Source organism: Dipodomys spectabilis, unplaced genomic scaffold (assembly GCF_019054845.1).
Source record: "Dipodomys spectabilis isolate Male_0828 unplaced genomic scaffold, ASM1905484v1 ptg000009l, whole genome shotgun sequence".
Taxonomy (NCBI): domain Eukaryota; kingdom Metazoa; phylum Chordata; class Mammalia; order Rodentia; family Heteromyidae; genus Dipodomys; species Dipodomys spectabilis.
In genome coordinates, this window is record NW_024870686.1 from 27224538 (window position 1) to 27250541 (window position 26004).

Sequence of the window (26004 nt, forward strand, 5' to 3'; positions counted from 1 at the left end):
CTTGAGCTACAGCGCCACTTCCGGTTTTCTGGTGGTTTATTGGAGATAGGAGTCTCACAGTCTCTCCTGCCCGGGCTGGCTTTGAACCGCGATCCTCAGATCTCAGCCTCCTAAGTAGCTAGGATTACAGGCATGAGCCACCAGCGCCCAGATTCGAGGATGCCTTTTTGAAGCAAGCAATAATCATAAAGGAAAGTAAGGAAGGACCAGACACGAATACAGAATCCTATTGACTCCCCCACCCCAGGCTAAAATCATTTGGAAGTCCCAGCTGTATAGTCTATTTAAAAACTTGCATCAAATAAAAGACATCTTTAGTTTAGGTTTTTTTTTTGTTTGTTTGGGTTTTTTTTGCTGTCTTGTACTCAAGCCATGATTTAGGCTTAAATTTTTTTGTTATACACTTTATCGAATGTAGTAATACATCCTGAAACTAGGTGGCATATGAACTATTTCAACCAAAGGAGAAAGGAGGACAAGAAAATATTTGTGGATTTTCCAGAATCTTTCACAACTTTCACAGTGAATGGCAATTATTAGGAAAGCAAGTTTGACATTGCAGTAAGGGCGTATCGTTACTCAATAGGATCTATTTATAAGCTCTTTTTAGCAAAAAGAATGCTGAATAGCTGTATCTACTTTGACATAGACACTAAAGTAAAAATAGTTGCATAGTATGTTAGTCATTCAATTGTTTCACTAGTTCTCTATTCTGAGACTCGCAGCTGGAGTGACCCTACTATAGATGCATACATTGTTGCATTTAAATAGCAAAATAGAGCCAAAGAATTACTGTGCGGTAGAGCAGGGTACACAGTAAAGGTAATTCAGGATTTTGGATTGACATAAGGTATAGTAGTATGCTTTAGAAAAACACAGTAGGAGCTGGGGAATCTGTAGTTCATACCTTAATTCTTGCTATGGGGGAGGCTGAGATCTGAGGATCAGAGTTTAACACCAGTCCAGACAGAAAAAGTCTCTGAAACTTCTACCTCCAATTAACCAACAAAAAGCTACACATGGAAGTACAGCTCAAGTGGTAGGGCAGCAGCCTTGATGGATAAGACTAAGAAAAATACAGCGGGGATATAGAAACAGATTTAAATTAAATTAGTACACTTTTTTTTGGGGGGGGGGTCCGGTCATGAGACCTGAACTCTGGGCCTGGGTGCTGTCCCTCAGCTCTTCGGCTCAAGGCTAGTGCTCTACCACTTGAGCCACAGCGCCACTTCTGGCTTTTTTTCTTTTTGCTTATGTGGTGCTGGGGAATTGAACCCAGGGCCTCATGCATGCAAAGCAAGCGCTCACCACTGAACCACCTTCCTAGCCCCTAAATTAGTACACTTATTTACCAAGGTATTTCTTCTGTGCATTTTCAAAAGCCTTTACCGTCATGTGTATCCTGACTACAGCCTTGATCAAAGAGGGGTCAGCAGTGTTCTACAGGGAACTGTCCCATCCAGAGTTTAGCAGACACAAACCTAGAATATTCTAACAGCGAAGTCTGAGGCTCTGATTGCAATTAATTTATAGTTTCCTTTTGAATAACGAAGCCAAGATGTGTGCTGAAATTCAAATGTGATTTCTCCGGTCAAGTCTTTTCATGGGAAATCTGTATATTTTATCAAATTAATTTAATATGGGCATGATTCTTAAAAATCAATGGAAAGAATATCCATATGCCACATATGGAAAAGGTTTTTGTAAAACATTACACCAATTCCAGTGTTATCCACAAGGTTTGGATAATCAAAACTTTAGCCAAGTAAGGAAATGGTCATTCTTAGGTTTGTTGAGAGAATGTACCGTGTGCTTTTATACATGTAATAGAAACCAACTAAAATAAACCTTGCTCTTACTAATGTTCTCACCATTGGGTGATGTATTAGTTTGAATGAAAAACTTACACATTCACAGAAAATAGATAAATCACTGGTTCTAAAAAAAGGAAATTTGGCAACCTAATATATCTCAGTCTGCAGTAGACAGAAATAAATTCTCCAGTAGTAAAAGTTGTGGACATGGAGTGAAATTCAGTAATTATGAATTAGGGAGTCATTAGCTGAAGGCAATCACTTAAAAATGATTCTAAGAAATAGGCTTGTTCAATAAAAACCCAGCTCAAAGTCTTACTTGGATAGAAGAGTTAAATAAAGACAGGATGGATCATGGTGCTGAAATGGACCCAGAAGCAAAAAAGGAAATGGATATTGGACCTATTCCATTGGCTTCCAACTACACATAGTCTTAGTCTTCATGAAAGAACAGCCCATGGTCATCAAGACAATAGTCTTGACAGTGATCTTGACAATAGTCTAACCATCTCAGGAGCAAACCTCACCCCCATGGCTCTCTTCTCACTCCTCTTCCTTCTCTATTTCCTTCTCTGGTCTTTTGCTTTGCTTTCCTTTCCTTTTCTGTGGGTTGTGGGGATTGAACTCTGGGCCTGGGCACTGTCCCTGAGCTCTTCGGTGGTAGGCTAGTGCTCTACCACTTGAGCCACACAGCACCACTTCCGGTTTTCTGATGGTTAATTGGAGATAAGAGTCTCAGGGACTTTGCTGCCAGGGCTGGCTTTGGACTATGATCCTCACATCTCAACCTCCTTAGCAGCTAGCCTGAGTCCCCGGTGCCTGGCCTCCATGGTCTTTTTCTACACCCCTCCCATTTCCTTTGGAATGCCTTGACTGTTTCTAACTGGGGTCTTTATGTGCTCAAACTTCTTTACAACTTTGACCTAAGTGGAATCCGGCTTTCCTTGCTGATGTCACAAATCCCATCATCCTCTTCCCTGAGCAGGAGGGTTCTCCTGCTCCCCCATTTTGTGAAACTTCTCTCACAATGGTGTTGCCAGGATCATTCAGCCTCTGCCTCTCTTTAAAGTCTTCGCATTCCACCTACAATTGAGCTCTTCCCTGCCACCCTGGGCATTTCCCTCACTCTTCTCAGTGACTCCACTATTCAGCAGCTGGATTTCTACTATCATCACAGTGCTTCTTCTCACATGTTGATTTTGTGGGTCCTTGGCCTCTTCTCCTTCTGTGACCTTAGGCCTCTACTTTAACTATGCACTCAAACAAATACGGCTTAATGTTGTTTTATGACTTGGAAGGAGTTTGTTGTAAGATTTTGCACCTCAGTATCATCCCTTTGATCATAACTATTGTTGCCTTTCCACATTGTGAAATCTCACATTCCCCTTCGAAAGTATTGTTCTTGGTGTAACTCATTTTCGTGTGCCTTTCCCATCTCCTGTGACCATTTCCCATCATTCCCTTTCTGACTTAATCCTTGATCTAACTTATTCTGCGTCTTTTCCTGACCCTAATTGCACTGCTTGGATAATGCTCTCAATGACCAGTTTTCAAGGATCAAGTTCAAAATAACGGCCTCCCCACTGGGCCCGGGGCTGTCACGGTCAGTTGCCACCTTCTGAATCTGATGATGGCTGAGAGAAAGTCAGGAAAAGATGCCATTGAATGCAATACAAGTTTCCCTCTTTAGTTTCAGATGAATTCTTCCCACTGCTAGGGAACACTCACATTCCTTCCCTGATTGTCATTTCTCAGTTCTATTTAACCTTCTGTAGTTGGCCCTCATCATTCCACAATGACCACAACTATCTTTCTTCACACACTTGCTGCAATTCTGTTATTTGAACTGGAATCTCCTTCTTTCCTTCAGCATATCTTTTTGAGTCTTCACCACTGTCTTGGAGGAAAAATCTTTCCATTCGGATTTCTGTACATTAAGTATTTGTCTTAAAAATCTATCTATCGCAAACCTACAGCCAGCATTATACTCAATGGTGAAAAACTAAAGCCATTTCCTCTTAACTCAGGAACAAGACAAGGATGCCCACTCTCTCCACTTCTCTTCAATCTAGTATTAGAATGCCTTGCTACAGCAATAAGACAAGATGCAGACATAAAGGGGATCCAAATAGGGAAAGAAGAAATAAAACTCTCCCTCTTTGCAGATGACATGATCTTGTATTTAAAGAATCCCATAGACTCCACTCCCAAATTACTCAAGCTGATTCAAAACTTTGGCAAAGTAGCAGGTTATAAAATTAACCCCCCAAAATCAATGGCTTTTCTGTATGCCAACAATGAGAAAAGTGTGGCTGAAATTAGGAAAGCAACTCCATTTGTAATAGCCCCACAAAAAATAAAATACCTAGGAATTAACTTAACTAAAGAAGTGAAGGACCTCTATGATGAAAACTTTAAAATCTTGAAAAAGGAAATCAACACAGAACTTAAAAAAATGGCAAAACCTCCCATGCTCCTGGATTGGAAAGATTAACATCGTGAAAATGGCAATACTTCCCAAGGCTATCTACAAATTCAACGCAATACCTATCAAAATTCCACCCTTACTCTTCAAGGAAATAGAAGAGGCAATCCAAAAATTCATATGGAACAATAAAAGACCCCGAATAGCAAAAATGCTCCTCAACAGAAAGAACACTGCTGGAGGAATATCAATACCAAATTTCAAACTCTACTATAAAGCCATAGTAATCAAAACAGCTTGGTATTGGCATAAGAACAGACCTCAGGACCAATGGAATAGAATTGAAAACCCAGAAATGAACCTACAGACCTATAGCCATCTAATCTTCGATAAGGGAGCTAAAACAATAGAATGGAAGACAGACAGCCTCTTCAGTAAATGGTGCTGGCAAAACTGGTTAACTACATGTAGAAAACTAAAGCTAGATCCTTATATATCACCCTGCACCAGAATCAACTCCAAATGGATCAAAGACCTTGAACTCAAAGCAGACACTCTGAAAACATTACAGGATGGAATAGGAGAAACCCTGGGTCTCCTTGGCTCAGGCCGAAATTTTCTGAATAGAGACCCGGAAACACAACAAATCAAAGAAAGGTTGGACAAATGGGATTGCATAAGGTTGCAGAGCTTCTGCAGGGCAAATGACATAGCTAGCAAGATCAATAGAAAGCCCACGGATTGGGAGAAGATCTTCACTAGCCATACAACGGACAAGGGTCTCATATCTAAAATATACTTGGAACTCAAAAAATTAAACCACCCAACAACAAATCCTCAAAGAAACAACTGCCCAATAAGTAAGTGGGCGAAAGACTTAAAGAGAAGCTTCTCTGAAGAAGAAAGAAGGATGGCCAATAGACACATGAAGAAATGTTCAACATCCCTAGCCATAAAAGAAATGCAAATCAAAACAACATTGAGATATCACCTCACTCCAGTTAGAACAGCAAAAATCAAGAACTCTAACAACAACAGATGCTGGAGGGGATGTGGACAGAAAGGAACCTTACTGCATTGTTGGTGGGAATGTAAACTTGTTCAACCACTTTGGAAAGCAGTATGGAGGTTCCTCAAAAGACTTCACATAGAACTCCCCTATGACCCAGCAATCCCACTTTTGGGCATTTACCCAAATGTTTACAAACAAGACCACACTAAAGCTACCAGCACAACTATGTTTATTGCAGCATTATTTACCATAGCTAAGATATGGAACCAACCCAGATGCCCCTCAGTAGATGAATGGATCAAGAAAATGTGATATATATACACAATGGAATTCTATGCCTCCATCAGAAAGAATGACATTTCCCCATTTGTTAGGAAATGGAAAGGCTTGGAAAAAATTATATTAAGTGAAGTAAGCCAGGCCCAAAGAAACATAGGTCCCATGGTTTCACTTATTTGCAATATCTAGTATAGGTATGAGTCAAGTGGAAAAAGTCAGATAATGTGATGTTAGGAAAACGAACCCTCAAATATGTATTTTAATGTTTTTGTTTCTTTCATGCATGTGTTTCTAACGCATTTATAAGATTATTTTTTTGTTGCTTTGTATGTCCCTCCCCCACAGTGTAACCCCCGCTTTCACTATATTTGATGTCAGTATAACATGTGGAGGAGACGGGGACAAACAAGTCGTTTAAGGATTCAGGTGGACCTGCTGCAACAATGAGAAGTACAAAATGTCATGTCAAAACCAGCTTTACAATGTCGGTGTAGGGGGGGGTATGATTGGGTGGGGGGGGAGGGGGGAGGCTGGGAAGGGAGGTGAAGGGTAAACAAAGGAGGAGGCTGCAATGCTTGGTAAGAAATGTATGCATTATCCTGCCCATGTAATTTTAACCCCTCTGTACAGTATGTTCTCAAATAAAATAAAATAAAATTAAAAAAAAATCACTCCTCTTGATGGATAGTAAAAAATAAAAAAAAAAATCTATCTATCTATCTATCTATCTATCTATCTATCTATCTATCTATCTATCTATCTATCTATCTATCATCTATCTATTTCATGTCCCTTTTATCCTAACACTTGAGATGTGTAATATGAGTTTGGTTTGGAGATGGGTCATTTAGAGGAGCAAAGTCACTTTGGAATGTAGGACATTTGAGGGGGAGGACTTTCTAGGATAGAAGAGTAGGCTCAAGAGCACTTATGTCTTTCAATGCAATTATAAAGGTACTAGACATTATCATTGGAAAGTTAGAAAACAGCATGGTGAATAAAACAATACGATCCATTTCAGATCTGATGACTCAATGAACTCTTGGTAACATTTGATGTATTTCCTTCTAGTATGAATGTGTTAGTTGGGTAATTTATTTTCCATAAAATTAGCATCATGTATATTATTTGTAGCTACTATGCTGTAGTGCAACATTATTAACAGTTTGGTATCCAATTCCCAATATGACCTCTGAACACACTGTTTATATGCGGCCTCAGAGCTTTACTTCCCTTTCCTTAAAAATGTCCCTTTTATCTAACAGGGGCCATATTTTTCAACTTTGAATGTTTTTGCTGGTACTGGAGCTTGAACTCAGAGCCTCACACTCTTGCTTGGATTTTGGCTCAAGACTAGTACCCCACCACTCGAGTTATACCCCTACTTCTGGCTTTTTGCTGGTTAATCAGAGATACGAGTCTTATGGACATTTCTGCCTGGGCTGCTTCTGAACCACATTCTTCAGATCTCAGCCTCCTGAGTAGCTAGATTTATAAGAAGGAGCCACTAACTTCTGGCTTTCAAGTTACTCTTATTTAGGCATGGTGCGATGCAAACTTGAATATTGCATTATCATGTATCCTTATGTTATAAGGCACCAAATAGTTAAGGTGAATATAGTATATTTTTATTTACTTATTTATTTTTGTTGGTTGTGGGGCTGCTTGAACTCTGGGCCTGGGTGCTGTCCCTCAGCATTTCAGCTCAAGGCTAGCGCTGTACCACTTGAGCCACAGAGCCACTTCTGGTTTTCTGGTGGTTTAACAGAGTTAAGAGTCTCATGGATTTTCCTGCCCGAGCGGGCTTTGAACTGTGATCCTCAGATCTCAGCCTCCTGAGCAGCTAGGATTACAGGCATGAGCCACCGATGCCCAGTTATAGTATATTTAAAAACAAATGATTGAGTGCCACTTTGGGTGGAGACAGGGCATCTGCAAATATTTCCAGTTAAATATTACACATCAACTAAGACTCCTAGCCATAAAAGTAAGCACTCAGCTTTCTTCTGGAAATGTAATTAAGCATTACCTTTACCAAGAGACGAGTGTAGCAAAGTAGCATTATCCTAATGCTTAAGAATGTGACACTGTGTTAGAGCCAATACTTACAAGAGAAAAAAATCCTAAGAATATATCAAAATGTTATTCCTTAGTTAAAAGTTTCACACTTCAGGAAGTTCCTTGATTGGACTTTCCACTTCAGGGAGGGGTTGTTTTCAAAGGGATCCAACAGAAACACTGGTACTGTAAAGTCGTCATCACATTGTATTAATGAAGAGATCATATTTGCACAAGCATCTACTGTAGAATCAGGGTCAGAATTGCTTCTACAGTCTGTATTGATTGCTCCTGAATGGGCTGGGTGACTGTGTCTTTGTCTGTCTTTGTTTCCCTTTCCCTTTCTCTGTAATTTTATAGAAATCCGGAAAGACTAATTTCTGCCCCATGTTTTTCCCAGTGTTATTTTGAAGGTCCCTCTGCTTCCACATTTTGCATTTTCCCTGTTATTGGATTGAATTACTATTGACTTTGAAGACAGTGAAAATCTTTTAACCCAAAATGGAGCTGGTACATAGGGAATCTCCAGAGTTAAAAGAAGAATCGTTTATCTTCTCAACATTAAACTGGGATAGAAAGGCATTTAGATTGTACTGAATCTAATTTGGGGATTGTCCATTCTTACAAAATCTGCATGTTGTTAAAGGATGAGGTGGGTTTATGTAGGTGAGCATGTGTGGATCTGTGTACGTTCTTGTGCATATCTGTGTATGATCTTGGAGATCAGATGATTGACTATTCAAAGACCATGCTTTCAACATTCATTTCAGTGCCGGCACCCAGCATTTCCCAATACCTTGCAGGTGTTTAATAACAGTGAGGAAATCCAAAGCACACCAGATTTTAAGAGGCATTTATGTATATTGAAGAACTTTCTCATAATTATTTGATGATTACATTTCTTTGGCTACTTGTCATATATTTTGGCATAGGCCATTTTGCTTCACTTTTCTTTGTCCTTCATGTTTCCTTTTGTCTACCAGGTAAGGCTCAGGCTAGTTTAGAACCTAGACAACCCCCTGTATTCTAATGTCAAAGAGTAAAATGTCAAAGAGATCTTGAACCCTAGCTAGTAGAGGTTAAAGGATGGAAAAATGTTCAGTTTGCTAAATTACACAGCCCAAGCCACACACTGGGGTTTGAGCTCTGGTCCAAGATAAACAGGACAGGAAGGGAGTAACACAGAAGGCCTTAGCCCTTCATCAAAAGTCTGGCATCTGATGAGGGGTGTTAACATGTCAAGTCTACACACCTTGAAACAGCAGTGTTACTGTACTGACACTGCTGACAGGCTTTGCAAATGTGTACTAGAGAATGAACATGTCCCACTAGTCCTCCCAAATGTCCCATTTACTCTACAAGGTATTAAAGCACCAAGCCCTGCTTTAGACTGTGGGGAGAGAGGGAATCCAAGGCCTAGCTTTCAATGAGCTTACATTACAATACTGGAGGGAAAGCAACACAAATAACCAGAAGGCAAGTACATACACTGTCAGAAATAATTATGTGCTCTGCGATAATTAAAGGGGATGCTTTCCTGGAGTGTGGTTGGGTGGCTACTTTAGGATGGGTGGTCAGGGAAGTAGCTGAGATTTGAAAGGCAAGAAGAAGCCAGTTATTAGAAGAACATTCAGGGAGTAATAGAATATTCCAGGCGAGGGCACAATTTGTATTGATATTTGTGCCTGGGAGAACCCATAAGGAACTTCCAAATATAGAAGTCCTAACAGAGTTGAGTCACTGATAAAGAGTGACCAAGACTGCTCTTTTCTTCCCTCTCTGACACACATCCTCCCCCATTCCTGCATCTGCCATGAAGAGATATCTGTCTTATTTTGACTATGCTGATTGCTCTGAAGACACAGCTTTGCTTTGTCAGCCTAGAATTAGACTGACACCAAAAATCCTGCTGTATGGGCATGAAAGAGGTTATGAGAAATGCTCTCTTTTGAGATAAAATTTGCAGAGACAGTTGAGTGTCTAATAATTGGTGTGGACTCAATGAGAAAGAAAGAAGCAAGGTTATAAAATGCAATTATTTTGGAGTGCCTACTTTAACCTAAAATTACTTTTCCCTTCCTTCCCTCCCTCCCTGCCTCCTACCTTCTTCCTTCCTTCCTTCCTTTCTTCCTTCCTCCCTTCCTTCCTTCCTTCTTTGGTACTGGGATTTTAAACTCAGGACTTCATATTTGCCAGGCAGGTGCTCTGCATGGAGCCATGCCTCTAGCTCATTTGAACTGGTTATCAATGAGACAGAATCTTGTTTCTTGCCTGGGTAGACATATGAACTGTGCAATCTCTATTTCTCACTTCCGACATAGCACAATAGCTTGGGTGACAGGAGTCACATTCGACTGTGTAATTGTGTATTTTTCTGCCAAAGCTGGCTTGGAACTGTGATCCTCCTGATCTCAACATCCCATGTAGGTGGATTTCAGACATGAGCCACTAGTGGGAGCCTGGCTCCATTTTTTTTTCCTTTAAGGTAGGAAGTAATGATGCTGCCTTTTTCTTTAGAGATTGAGAGAGGGCAATTGATAAGAGCCATTGATTTTAGTGTGGAAAAACATTTTAAAACATTTTATTATCATTCTTCCTGTCATATGGGCATGGACTTTTATGGCAGTGTATATAGTTTTGGCATGAGGGTGGCAAATAATCATAATTTTATCTGCTGAGCTGACAATTCCTGGGTTCATAGAGTTGCTCATGATTTCACCCTAGAGTCATTTCCCTTTCTGTTATTCATTGTTTTCTCTCTGTGTATAGCTTCTATTTCTTGCTCTCATAAGACAGAAGACCCCACAATAGAAAGACATTAATGGGATTTGAAAATAGCATTTTTATTTACATATTGTATGATTGGATAGAGAAGGTAAGCTCATTAGAAAAAAATCACTGCAAGGCCGGGCGCCGGTGGTTCATGTCTGTAATCCTAGTTACTTGGGAGGCTGAGATCTGAGAATCACAGTTTGAAGCCAGCCTGGGCAGAAAAGTCCCCAGGAGCCTCTTATCTCCAATTAACCACTCAAAAACCAGAAGTGGTGCTGTGGCTCAAATGGAAGAGCACTAGCCTTGAGCATAAAGAAGCTTAGGGACAGTGCCCACACCCTGAGTTCAAGATCCACAACTGACAAAAATAAAAAAAATCATGGCATACTTTTCTGTATGTTTTTCAAATCACCCACTGAGTTGAACACTCCCAGGATTTCCTCCCATTGACTGGATTTTCAGGCCTTTAAAGAACTGTTTTGTGTTATTTGGAAAACCCGGAATGGTTCACACTGAGCCCAACATTTATTTTGAATCTTCAGGCATCATTTGTAGAGAAAGAAGTGGATAAATAGGCAATAAGTTAGATTTATGTCCATTCCTATTTTGCTGTCAACACGTATGATTTCATGATGCTTTCTTGGTAGTGTCACACAAGATTATGAATATTGGCCACCGAGTCACAGAACTAATGTTTTGTTTTTTTTTTGTTTTGTTTTTGTGTTTTTTCTCCTACAGTCCTTGGTGATTTTCTGGTCTCCCAGCAGGAGGTAAGGCAGTCTGCAAGGTCACTGTGCAGCGCCTCTGGAGATTATCAAATGACCTGTGTTTGGTTATGTTCAGCTGGTACTTGAGGTGCCATGTCAGAGGCAGACACTGGGGCTATAGAAAATGGAGTGGCTGCCGCCATGACACCAAGCCAGGAAACTCCCCTTGATGGCAGGAAGGACAGACCCAAAGGGAGGTCTGGGGTACTTGCAAAGTCTACTGATGATGAATGTACTGTTGAGGATTTTTATTAGATAACTGAAGATGTTATCTAATAACAGGGCTTAGAGAAGTGTTTATGATATTTATATCCTTTCATGACAGTTTTAAATACCCCCCCCCACTTTGTATGATCATAACTGGAGGTTTTTTTTGAAAATGACACTTTTGCCAGGTACCAGTAGCTCCTACCTGTAATCCTAGCTATTCAGGAGGCTGATATATGAGCATCAGGTCCAGAGCTCTTCTGAATGGAAAAGACCATGAGATTCTTTCTCCACTTAACTAGCAAAAAGGCAGAAGTGATTTATGGCTCAATTTGTAGAGCCCCATCCTTAAGTGAATAAAGTTCAAGCCTCAGTAGTGGCACCAAAACAAACAAAACAAAAACCAAGGTCAAAACAAAAACAAGATCATTTCTACAAGTATTTAACAAATTAAATACCATGGCCAGATTAACTTCTTTCAAGAACAAGTACTTTGTATTATTTTCCCCTTCTAATTATTTCCTACTAGGTTGATTCGGAATGATAAACATTAAATATCATAAAACCCTCAGGGATGAACTTCTTTCTATCAAAGGAAGTAAAAATCACAGGGTGATGGATAAAGATGAAAGCAAACAATAGATTTTCCACAGCTGATCATAAAACAACAAATCTCATGATTGTTTAAAATGTATTGAAAGAAATTCTAGATGTTTATGAATTTCACTCAGTTACTTAGGGTCCTTAATTACTCTGATTTATTTGAATATGACATATCGTAATGTTTTCTCATCAGTGGATGCAATGGGTAAAGCAAGAGCAAACCTTTTCAGACCAGACCAAACCAGTAGGCCAGGTAACCTCAAGAGGGCCAGACAAGCAGAACATTTTTCTTTAATTGCCTCTGCATTATTTGAATTGTCACATCACCATGCACTGATTTTATAATGCAAACAAAGCATTATATTTTAATTATTTTAAATTTTCCCAACCAAGAAAAAGTTTTAAAAAAAATAAAGTGCCATCCATCATGTACTATCTTCTACCTGGCTAAAGGCAAGTAATTATACAATATGAAAACTGTGAAGCAAAGCTCTAGGGAAATATGTAGACACTCAAAGATTTGGAAAAAAAAAAAAAGAACAGTAATAAAATCTAGGTAAATACTACTTCTCGGCCGCCAGATTTTGTGTTACATACTTGTTCTGCCTTTTCCCAAATTTCCTCCTTTCGATCTCACACTATTATCTCTTTTTATTGTCTTATTGTACATCGGACATCTGTCTCGTAAACACATTATGATGTTACTCTTCACATTTGTGCCTGAGCTACCTGTCCCCTTAATAACCACAAAATTGTTCTGCCTGTATTTGTAGACATGCCCCCGTCAGACAAACAGGTATCAGAGCTAAAAACTACAGAATTGTTCAGATGCCCGAGATAAGAAGAGCTGTTAAGGACCGTTAACAAGTTTTCATGTTTACTCTCCCTTGATTTATCACCAATTCATGATGGCTTGTTATAGTAGATAAACTTCACTTAATCAAGAACCAGTCAAGTACCACTCATTAAACACATCACCCTTTCTTTCCCAGGAAAGCAGGGACCTGTCTCATGAAGAGCACTACAAACACATATTTGAAATACACAGAGGAAAGAAGTAAATAGTGGCCATTAATTTGACGGCTGGTGCCATAAGTAAGTCTCTTTTATGGCTGCTATTTTCTTTAAAAGCGTCTTTTGCCTGTTGAAGCTCTCTACATAGAGCCAGGACATAGGTTGCCTTTCTCACTATTTAATGCAACTTTAGTCAGTAGCTCTATCATATTTTAAAAAAAAAAACAACCAGAAGAAAATACAAAATTAAGTGCTGGGTAGATTTTTGAAACTATGACATGAGATTGTTCAGAAGACTATATTTTTTATAACACTCTGCCCATTTGTTAATTAAAAATGTTTTGGGGGTTGGTTTGGTAAATGATAGAGGAATGTCAAAATGTAAGGTTATTATTCTAATGTAAGCACATCATAATCATTTCTCCTTTAACAAGTGAGCCGATCATAGAAAGAACATGGAATGCTTAGGACTAGGGAAACAAAGAATAATATCTATCTTCTAGGAATTTTTCTTGCACCAAATCACAAACACCAGACCTTATTGGGGAAATGCAAGGGAGTTTCCTAGGTTTGGGCCAATTGAGTGCCTACACATTCTAAATAGCTCATGCATTTTGACTGACCTCTGTCAGAGCACTAACTGAAGTTACTATGATAGAACTTTTTGAGTTCACTTATTTCTACCTCTCTCTGACATTGTAATGGTTCCATTTTTAATAACTCTGCTGCACAGTGCCAATGGAAATAGCTCATGCAAGCTTTTCCATCCTTATCATCCTAAGAAAATATCAGAAACCAAATAGGAAGGTGGAACTATGCAGTTCCCTGGAATTCTGGAGCCAAGTCACTGGAGTTGAGAAGAATACTCTACTCTTCTTCCTGACAAGCCTATCTCTGGTTTCACTCCTTCTGCCAGGATCTACACACTGAATTTCCATGCTCACATTTGACTTGTCTCCTCCTGTCTTTATCAGGTCTCCTTACTGAGTGCTAGAATGAAAATATTTGATCATATTTTACTAGAGGGCGCCAAGTTCACCTAGCCACCTTTTTCATCTTTACTGGGAGCAGTTACACGCTTGGCTACAAGTTGGAAGGCCATGGAACTCATGCATTATTTTCACATTCAAAACTAGTTACAGCCTTTAATAAAAGGAAGATTTAACTGAGCTTTTCATTCCCTCCCTCCCTTCCTCCCTCCCTCCCTCCCTCTCTCCCTTCCTTCCTTCCTTCCTTCCTTCCTTCCTTCCTTCTTTTTTTTTTTTTTTTTGAAGCATCCCCCTTAAGATCCAGGTTTCATCAGTAAGGGAAAACTTGCCTGGACAAGTTGCCCTGTAGTTGAATTTTGTAAAAAAAAAAAAAAAGTGTTTTCTAACCAGAGAGGAAAGTAGCAGGAGTATGGAAAGTATTATAGAAGTATGCAGAAGTACTCACAGTTTTGGTTTGGCAAGCAGGGGCGGTGGCTCCTTGGTGGGTGAAAGCAGGACCGCTGGTGTCGGAAGAGATTTATTAGCGTTGGCCTTGCCATTCATCAGTCCATTCATTCCATGGCTGGGGTGGACTCTGTTGGTTTCCCTCTCGGCAGAACTGAATTGCATCTGAAGGGCTGCCATGCTGAGTCCTAAGTCAGGGCTGTTCACCTGCTGGATCTCACATGGTTTCTTGGATGCCAACTCAAAGTTGTTCGTCTCCAAGATTGGAGGGGGCGGTGGAAAGTGCTGGAAGTGGTCATTGTTGGCATATCCCAATGAGTCGTAGCTACAATTTTCAGTGTTGGCTAGGAAAAGGGAAGAAAAGGGAGATGCTACCACTTCACCAAGTCATCTTCTCGCCATCATAGGTCTCCTGTTCTTAGAGGGGGATGCTGCCCTCACTAGGTATAGCGTTGCCAGCTGGTAGGCCTGGCTTTTCCAAGATTACTTCAAGTGTCTCCCACCTGTCTCATTTCCCAGCTGAATTCATACACAGAGAAACTACTCATCAATTCATTAACTCCAAATAAAACCTAAAGGTAGAACTCGGTTTAATAATAATAAAAAAGGACTACACAAAGAGTATCAACCAAAATGCTTTCGCTTCTCACTTTTCAGTCCACGAAGCTTACTGGAAACCGATCCATGTTTGTGCGCAGTAGCTCAAGCTATAAAACATTTATGTGGATATTCATTTTATTTTAAAGTGAAGGAAAGGAAAGTTCTAGTATCAGTGAAATGAATGCCTTTTCCTCTCACATGAAACAGTTTCTACACCAGATATTTGTCACAGCTGTAACTAAATAGAAAAGAGGTGTTTTGTTTGCTTGTTGTGGGGTTTTATTTTTTTTCCAAGTTCCTGTGACTCACACCTGTAATCCTAGCTACTTAGGAGGCTGAGATCTGAGGATCCCAGGTTGCAGCCAGACTAGACAGAAAAATCTAGGACATGATTATCTCTCATTAATCTGCAAAAAACCCTGGAAATGGAGTGTGGCTCAAGTGGTAGAGCACCAGCCTTGAGCAGAAAAGCTAAGGAACAGTGTTAAAGCCCTGAATACAAGCCTCAGTGACAGTGGAAGGAAGAAAGGAGACTTTATTTTGTTATCCACAATATTCTCTCTCTCTGTGTATGTATGTATAAATAAAAATATATGCATATATATATATATATTCCCCTCACCTTTCCCAGATCTCAGCAGACCTTCTTTTATTATTGTTCTTTGAGATCCCCACTACTGGCATAGCCACTTGATGGAATAGTCTTCTAGCCAACTGCAAATGAACATGTCCAATACACCCTCCTCTATGACTCCAATGATGACCCTAGCATTTCCACGGAATGCCTACGGGAGTCCTTCATGTTAACCATTTCCTTTTCATTGCCTTTCTCAATGGAGATGGAAAAGCATATACAATCTCCACTCTCCTTCAGCCCTGGAGCCACTTTTGGTCATGCCTCTGCTGCCACCTAGCCCTGAGTTCTTGCTCTTCCAGGAACCAAATGGCAATGGAGTTCTCCAACTCAGTCTCAGGCAGCAGACTTCCACTTACTGGTTCCCTGCCGTGTGTATTACTATGGGCCAGGCTTCATCAAGAGATTTAAAACAGAACAAAAAACCCAAAAAAACCCAACTCTGTAAGCTGACTAACTGAGATGGGCCAATCACCATAACTGAAGAAAGCTCATTAATAATAGTAGAAAATAGCCAAGTAAAAGAAATAATAAAAGCAATGTGGTGTTTTAGGATGCCTTCCCTGGTGGTATGTTTTTTTGAGTTTAGAAAATGTCCATCTATTTTTGAGTATTGGTTGCAATACCCTAACATATTGCTTTATTTAGAAGTTATAAATTATCATTGAACTTTGACTTTTAAGATCTTTATTGCTTTTCTGAATTACACTTCCTCCCTCCCTTCCTTCCTTCCTTTCCTTCCTTCCTTCCCTCCTTCCCTCCCTCCCTCCCTTCCTTCCTTCCTTCCTTCTTTTGTAATTCAGAACCTCATGTACCAGACAGGCACTCTATCACTTGTTACATCTCTTGTCCTACACTAGGATTTTTTATTGAATTTTTTTCCAGAAGTTTAGTGGCCCAGACTACAATCTAATTTTACCAGTGTCTCAGGACCTCATACACCGGCATTTCTGAGAAGCATGACTGCACTCTGACTTACTAGATGACTTCTAGGTGGAGAGGATTCCAGGTTACCACAAAGACTTAGAAAACCAGTTCCATTGTTTCCCCAAATGAGACTGCATTATTAAAAAAAATAACCCCCCCCCAAAACAAAACAGCCCCAAAGATGAGTGCCTTGTTATCCACAGTTCTACCCCCTTTCATAGCCTTCCCCCAAAGCCTTTGTTTCAGATAAAACAGTTTATTGTTGGGGGTAACTCCTGGAGGTACCACCAGCATTCCTAAAGGCTGAGTGCTCCTGGGACAGTTGCTTTTGACATGTAGAAAGAGCACTGGGGCACAGAACCACATACCCGAAGTGACAACTAGTTGGGCAGTGCTGGTCACTGATCCATACTCATTTGTTGCTGAGCAGGTAAAGATGCCAGCGTCTTCGGGGAAAGTCTCAGCGATGACAAGGGTGCAAATCTCCTCTGGAAGGGAAGAGAACAGGGTCACCACTGAGTCTTTCTTTTCCAACCACTTTTTTTTTTCCCCCAAATCTTCTTAAGAGCAAACATTTCAGCCTTCTAGAATAAAGCTATCTTCCTTCAATTTCACTATCAATGACGTACATGAAGAAATTCGTCTCAAAATATTGTCTAGATATCAGCTGACATGTAAGTGTTTAGGGCTCTCTTTTAAATTCAAATTGAAGACCCTTGTTTTTTTCTGTGTGTGTGCTTGTACTGGGGCTTTAATTTAGGGCCTCTACACTGTCCCTTGGTTTTCTTCCTCACGCGTGGTACTCTACCACGTGAACCACAGCTCCAGTTCTAGTCTTTTGTGGATTAGCTAGAAGATAAAAGTTTCTTGGATTTTTCAGACCAAGCTAGCTTCGAACTTTGATCCTCATATCTCAGGATAGCTAGGATTATAGGTTTAAGCCACCTGTGAAACTTATTAACATCATTATTTAAAATGTAGAGAACTGTACACCTGCTTTATCTTCTGTTACTTCATGTGTTTGTACAAAGTTTGTATCATGCATTTGTATTATCTGTTCAAAATACAAATTTATGAATTTATCATAATACAAAGGTATCATAATATAATAGGTATAATAATACAATAGGTATTCAAAGGAAAAGAAAACTAATTCATGAAACTATGTTTGGTTTTATCTTTACAGACTCAAAGGAAAAGCTATCATGAAAAATGGCAGAAAGAGGCAAAAGAAATCCAGTCTTTGTAATTAGGGATAATTCTAGTATAGCTAACATTTGGCCAATTAAAAATACTGCATAGTCAACTAGACTTTTAGTCCATCCAGGAGCCTGAAATAAGTATAAGTACTAGACTTCTTTCTCTTTTTTTCCTTAGGAATGTTTAAATGGTCTATAAATCTTAATTCTATATTCTGAATTCTCAATTTTAATTTTTCCATTTTAAATTTCAAGACATTTTTGAAAAATACAACTTTTGGGGGGTAGAACTTGTCTTGGACTTAGGTTACACACTGTGTTTTAGAGATTCAATATTGTGTTTCCATAAAGAAAACTCAAATCAAGGTTACATCCCATGAAACAGGAAGCTGCAGTCTGACGGACAGGAAAGCAACAAAAGCTCACCTAAGCTCACTTCAGTGTCTCCATCGATGCCAAAGACACCCCTGTCTCATGAGAGGTGCACTGTGGGAACTGGGAAGAACCCATGAACAAACCCTGTAAAACTGCGGCGTGTGATTGACACGTAGGTGATTTTGATATTTTAAAATCAGTGATTCTGTGTAGAGAGACTTAGGAAAAACTAAAGTGCCGAAGAATGAACTGGCATCCATGACACTCATTTTGTGTCTATTCTGCAGTTGGTCCTCATAAGCTCTAGCTATGATTTAATTTTGTATAAACTACAGCGAAGGTACTTGAAATCCTCAATGAGACTGGATAGCTTTTTTTTTTCCCGCATTTTTGAGAGGGACTGTTATGAGATTTTGTGTGGGTTTTCTTGAACATTTTGGACCTTGACTTTTATGGTGGTGTTCCCCAGACTTGTTTGATGATAAGAATCACCTGGAACATTTGTTAAATATGCTGATTTCCTAGTCTTCTGTTCTCCTCGAGAGAGGATGATTCAGTAGATCTGGGTTGGGGCCAAAGAGTTTTAACCAATATGTTTTCCAGATGATATTTTTTACCTTGTGCAAAATATAGAAAAGCTTGTCCTAAAAAGTGGATTTTTAAACCTTTTAAAATTAGAACACACAGAAGGAAATTCATTTCATATTCAACTCAGTCACATGTTGAGGTATTAGGGATGTGTGTGTGTGTGTGTGTGTGTGTGTGTGTGTGTGTGTGCGTGCTCACATGCACATGTGTATATGCTATGTTTTAGTCTATTTAAGAAAGGATAATTGCCACTCACTGTATGATTGGTCAAGCAGCTAACAACACTTCCTGTAACATCTGCTACAGTTCCAGGTTCAATAACTGTCCATTAATCATGACTATTTGACAAATGAAGAAAAGGCTTTCAAGATGCACATTGAAGAGGTACTTCTACATTTAAAGGACACAACTTTTTTTGATTAAAAGCTTCACTAAATAGAAGGAAAAACAATAGAATAACAGAGAACATGAGGTAATTCTGTGTTTTGACAGTACTGTACACAGTTATTGGCTTTCTAATTAAAGAGGAAGATAGAAAGTGTGGAAATAATTCAAGTTGGAGTTTCACCTAAGATTAATCGTTTGAGAAGTAAGATGTAACTGGAGGGGTGCAAGGGACTGGGAATGTTTTAATTGAATTCATATGGTTGTAGAGGGAGTTAAATGTAGACTTAACTGGAGAAGGGTAAATAAAACTTAGGATATAAGTGCTCTCAGGGATTTCAGAGTGACGGGCTCAAATCTCTTATTTCTTCAGGATTGGTCCAAAGGAATTCTCTCAAGGCCATGGCCAATTAGTGCTACAACCCAGATGCTAAAGGTAAGTCACTCGCCTCCCACAGGCATATGGTTTTTCCCCCCAGTTGTTTTGCATGTTTTCCTAGCTTAGACACAAGGAACTTGGAGGGAAGCAAGGGAATGGAAGATTTAAGCCCTCCTACTCAGTCTTACATGCTTCTGTAAACATTACATTTTCAGAGATTTTATTTTTAATTTTCTAAATTGGACTTGGTCAGATTTTACCACCTACATGTGGTTTTAGGATAGGAACTTTCCATGAAGGCATGTATCACAACTACAATGGTACCCATACAGTGGGTACCTTGGTACCCATAGGTACATGATTCCAGGGAGATTACATTGAAGAAAAATATCACACGCTCAGGACACATAGAGCTCAGTACTGTAGAGCAGATGCTTGATTCTTTCCCCCCAAATGTTACTCAGCTTCCACTAAAGACATGCTACCTTTCAATAAATTGAACACTATCCCTTGATGCCTTAAATTAAGTACTTTACCTTTTACTTTGTCTTTTGAGCAACATTTGCTTTCAGCGAGTAGATTTTGCACAGAAAACACACAGTGGGTCCCACAAACATTTTAACAATGTTAAGCACAATTAGGGACTGACCCAGAGTCTCTCTGAATCAAACTGAGCAGAGGGTTTAAACATGTTTGTAATTTGTTTTTAGTTATTTATTTTTATATTTTTTACTGTAAGTGGTCAAAACTGTGAGTGATAATCTGTAAAGAAGGTGAGCTTAAGTATATAACTAATCAGAAAATAATTCATAATACAGTTTGTTAATTTCTGGTTCCTTGACTGGAAATAATCTCTGACAGCCGAGACCATTTGTAGTGTTGATGGTTATCTATTCTCAGCATTTAGCACACCTCAGGTTCTCTGTAACTATTTTTAGTAAGTGTACAAATGAAATATGAATTGGAGGAAGGTAATAATGTTTGATTTACAGAAAGCCTATTGTCTACAGAATTTCAGACTGATTTTCCTACAAACATACTTTGTGTATTTCTAATTTGATTGAGCAAAAGTCATTTTATATGAATATTCAGGAATTGCATGTATAAAATAAGATACAGAAGACCTGATATAACTAGTAGATAACCAACTCCACATCTAGAGAAGACTTTTTAAAAACAGAGAAGGAAAAAGTATTGTATATTATTTTAGTGATTCAAACATTGCTAGACCATAGTGATTTTTATTGGTTAAAATTTTAGTTTAATGCCTCAAAAGTTATTTGGCTTTTCTTGTCTAGGGTCATTCGCCCTTCCCAGGAGCAGGTTTTGTTCAGAGAAAGGGTCATTATAGCTTGTATGGTCCTGACATTATAAAATGAAGAAAGCCACGAAGAAATGAGTGAGCCAGGATGTAATATTGAATTTTCATCTGGTAGCATCTTACTTGAACAAAGACCATTAAGACATCTGTAAAATAAATTCTGGTAAGGAGTGGAAATCAGGAAATGACTATTCATGTCAAATAAAGGGAGTTGGGGCTTACTGGTCTGTAGTAAAGAATTGTCTCCAGCATAAGTGGAAAACTTTAAAGTTATTAATAACTTTAATTATGATCCATTTTAATCCAATTTTCCTAAGTTTGATTTCCTGAGGTTTTTACTTGAGGGCATATAATAAATTACTAAGTCAGAAACTATTTTTATTGGTACTAAATTCTTTGCTTTTTTACAGTTGCCTAAAAGTTAGTTAGTTATAGTACTATCTCCCAGAAGGCAGGCTTGAATCTCATTCAAGTCCTTGGATGTACTTAACACTTGGCTAAATACAAACAAAACCTAATTTTATTATTATGTTGTTGTTGTTTTTTTGCAGAAACTCATAGGAAGAAAGTCAGGAGGAAGCAGGGATAGGATTACTGGGTCTCTTAGGTTTTTGAGGAGACATTGCTTCCTTCAAAGCAATTCATTTGCAGGCAAATGTAATGTTTGTATTGATATTTAATAAGGACTTAAAAAATGGTAAACTCCATCATATAGGAAGATGAGTGTTTAAAAGACTGGTGGCTCCGGTATCACATGGAGGCTGAACAACACACTGCTGAATCATGAGTGGGTCATGGAAGAGATTAGAAAGGAAATTAAAATGTTCATGCTATTCAACAAAAATGAACACACAAATTACCAGCTCCTCTGGGACACAGCAAAGGCAGTACTCAGAGGCAAGTTTATAGCTCTGAGCTCCTACATAAACACATTGGAGAGATCTGAAACTAACAATTTAATGACACATCTAAACCTCCTTGAAAAAGAGCAGCAAGATAAACCCCAATCCAGTAGACGGAAAGAAATAATCAAAATTAAATCAGAATTAAATGAATTAGAATCCAAAAAAACTATAGAAAGAATCAACAAAACAAAGAGTTGGTTCTTCGAAAAACTTAACAAAATTGACAGACCCTTAGCAAATCTTATCAGAAAAAGAAGAGAACACACCCAAATTAATAAACTCAGAGATGAGAATGGAAACATCACCACGGAAACAACCAAGATTCAGAACATTATAAGGGAATACTTCTCAAAACTTTATGCTAATAAGTTTGAGAACTTGACAGAAATGGACCTTTTCCTAGCAAATATTGACATGCCAAAACTAAACCAAGATGAGTTAAACTATCTTAACAGGCCCATATCAAGCATTGAAATAGAAACAGCAATAAGAGACCTCCCAGCTAAGAAAAGTCCAGGACGAGATGGTTTTACAGCAGAATTTTACAAGGCCTTCAAAGCAGAGCTCACACCAATACTCCTCCAACTCTTCAATGAAATTGAAAGAGAAAGCTCACTACCGAACACATTCTATGAAGCCATCATAACCCTCATCCCAAAACCAGGCAGGGACTCATCAAAGAAAGAGAACTATAGACCCATTTCTTTGATGAACATTGATGCAAAACTTCTCAACAAAATTTTGGCCAATCGACTTCAACAATTCATCCAAAAAATCATACACCACGATCAAACAGGATTCATTTCAGAGATGCAAAGCTGGTTCAATATACGCAAATCAATTAATATTATTCATCACATCAACAAGAGCAAGAATAAGAACTACATGGTTATCTCAATAGATGCAGAAAAAGCATTCGACAAGATCTAACACCCCTTCATGATGAAGGTTTTGGAAAAATTAGGAATCCATGGAACATTCCTCAATACAATAAAGGCTGTATATGACAAACCTACAGCCAGCATTATATTCAATGGTGAAAAACTAAAGCCATTTCCTCTTAACTCAGGAACAAGACAAGGATGCCCACTCTCTCCACTTCTCTTCAATCTAGTATTAGAATGCCTAGCTACAGCAATAAGACAAGATGCAGACATAAAGGGGATCCAAATAGGGAAAGAAGAAATAAAACTCTCCTTCTTTGCAGATGACATGATCTTGTATTTAAAGAATCCCATAGACTCCACTCCCAAATTACTCAAGCTGATTCAAAACTTTGGCAAAGTAGCAGGTTATAAAATTAACCCCCCAAAATCAATGGCTTTTCTGCATGCCAACAATGAGAAAAGTGTGGCTGAAATTAGGAAAGCAACTCCATTTGTAATAGCCCCACAAAAAATAAAATACCTAGGAATTAACTTAACCAAAGACGTGAAGGACCTCTATGATGAAAACTTTAAAATCTTGTAAAAGGAAATCAACACAGAACTTAAAAAATGGCAAAACCTCCCATGCTCCTGGATTGGAAAGATTAACATCGTGAAAATGGCAATACTTCCCAAGGCTATCTACAAATTCAACGCAATACCTATCAAAATTCCACCCTTACTCTTCAAGGAAATAGAAGAGGCAATCCAAAAATTCATATGAAACAATAAAAGACCCCGAATAGCAAAAATGCTCCTCAACGGAAAGAACACTGCTGGAGGAATATCAATACCAAATTTCAAACTCTACTATAAAGCCATAGTAATCAAAACAGCTTGGTATTGGCATAAGAACAGACCTCAGGACCAAAGGGATAAAATTGAAAACCCAGAAATGAACCTACAGACCTATAGCCATCTAATCTTCGATAAGGGAGCTAAAACAATAGAATGGAAGAAAGACAGCCTCTTCAGTAAATGGTGCTGGCAAAATTGGTTAGCTACATGTAGAAAACTAAAGCTAGATCCTTATATTTCACCCTGCACCAGAATCAACTCCAAATGGATCAAAGACCTTGAAGTCAAAGCAGACAGTCTGAAAACATTACAGAATGGAATAGGAGAAACCCTAGGTCTCCTTAGCTCAGGCCGAAATTTTCTGAATAGAGACCCGGAAACACAACAAATCAAAGAAAGGTTGGACAAATGGGATTGCATAAAGTTGCAGAGCTTCTGCAGGGCAAATGACATAGCTAGCAGGATCAATAGAAAGCCCACGGACTGGGAGAAGATCTTTACTAACCATACAACAGACAAGGGTCTCATATCTAAAATATACTGGGAACTCAAAAAATTAAACCCCCCAACAACAAATCCTCAAAGAAACAACTGCCCAATAAATAAGTGGGTGAAAGACTTAAAGAGAAACTTCTCTGAAGAAGAAAGAAGGATGGCCAATTGACACATGAAGAAATGTTCAACATCCCTAGCCATAAAAGAAATGCAAATCAAAACAACATTGAGATATCACCTCACCCCAGTTAGAACGGCAAAAATCAAGAACTCTAACAACAACAGATGCTGGAGGGGATGTGGACAGAAAGGAACCTTACTTCATTGTTGGTGGGAATGTAAACTTGTTCAACCACTTTGGAAAGCAGTATGGAGGTTCCTCAAAAGACTTCACATAGAACTCCCCTATGACCCAGCAATCCCACTTTTGGGCATTTACCCAAATGTTTACAAACAAGACCACACTAAAGCTACCAGCACAACTATGTTTATTGCAGCATTATTTACCATAGCTAAGATATGGAACCAACCCAGATGCCCCTCAGGAGATGAATGGATCAAGAAAATGTGGTATATATACACAATGGAATTCTATGCCTCCATCAGAAAGAATGGCATTGCCCCATTTGTCAGGAAATGGAAAAACTTGGAAAAAATTATATTAAGTGAAGTAAGCCGGGCCCAAAGAAACATAGGTCCCATGGTTTCCCTTATTTGCAATATCTAGTATAGGTATGAGTCAAGCGGAAAAGGTCAGATAATGTGATGTCAGGAAAATGAACCCTTAGATATGTATTTTAATGTTTTTTTCTTTCATGCATGTGTTTCTAACGCATTTATAAGATTATCTCTTTGTTGCTTTGTATGTCCCTCCCCCACAGTGTAACCCCTGCTTTCACTATATTTGATGTCAGTATAACTTGTGGAGGAGATGGGGAAAAACCAGTTGTTTAAGGATACAGGTGGACCTGTTGCAACAATGAGAAGTACAAGTTGTCATGTCCAAAACGAGCTTTACAACGTCGGTGTGGGGGGGGGTGGGATGGAGAAGGATTGGGATTGGGATTGGGGGGGGAGGGGGAAGGCTGGGAAGGGAGGTGAAGGGTAAACAAAGGAGGAGGCTGCAATGCTTGGTAAGAAATATACGCATTATCCTGCCCATGTAATTGTAATCCCTCTATACAGTATGTTCACAAATAAAATAAAATTAAAAAAAAAAAAAAAGACTGGTGGCTCATGCCACCAACTGTCACCCTAGCTACTCAGGAGGCTGAGATCTGAGGATTGCAATTAGAAGCCAGCCTGGGTAGAAAAATCCAAGATTCTTATCTCTAACTAACTAACATAAAACTAGAGCGGAAATAAACATAAACCTAAAACCTCAAATGGGCCAGCTTTGGTGGAAAAGTTAGGCAAGATCAAGAGGAACTGAGTTCAAATGCCAGTAGTGATGTGTATGCACACATGCACACACATGAGCTCTGAGTACCTATGAAGTCTAAGACATAAAATACTGCTCATGCTTTAGCATGACTACTGTATCCTCCCTAGTTAATATTCTCTTTTTGAAATAGTGATCCTTCTATTTTCTTTATATGGTCACCATCTCTGTATGTATCCTTAAAGAAATGTGCTCTCTACTTTTAGAAAATAGGGTAACAAGTCAAGTACTAATGGTTTGCACTTGTCATCCTACCTACTTGAGAGGCTGAGATCGGGAGAATCAGAGTTCAAGCCCAGCCTGAGCAGAATATTTCCTGGGAACCCTTTTCAACCAATACTTGGGCACTATGGCACATGCCTGTCATCTTAGCTATGTGGTAGGCTGATTTCTGGTGGCTCTTGGTTCCAGACCAGCTCACTCAGAAAACTCCATGCCACTCCATCTCCATGAAAGAGAGTTGGACTTAGTGGTGGATATCTGTTGTTTGAACTATGATGGGAAGCTTACTATAGCCAGATGGCAAGCCCAGAGTGCTCCCAGGAGCACAGAAACAAACAGAGCAAAACAGGGGTAGAGGTATAACGCAGAGGTAGAGTATCTGCCTAACAAGCACAAAGGAAGGAAGAAAGAAAATCAGATAACAAG

At 39.1% G+C, this 26004-nt stretch overlaps 1 protein-coding gene across 2 annotated transcripts in view; it reads right to left on the minus strand.

Moving 5' to 3' along the window:
* Positions 1-26004, minus strand: part of Palld (palladin, cytoskeletal associated protein) — a 330283-nt gene that overhangs the window by 149670 nt on the left and 154609 nt on the right. For both annotated transcript variants that reach the window (XM_042700109.1, XM_042700102.1), the window contains exons 8-9: positions 16914-17033; positions 14386-14728 (exon numbers count right to left, since the gene is read on the minus strand). In XM_042700109.1, coding sequence (XP_042556043.1) covers positions 14386-14728; positions 16914-17033 — 463 coding nt within the window. The remainder of the gene's footprint in view (positions 1-14385; positions 14729-16913; positions 17034-26004) is intronic.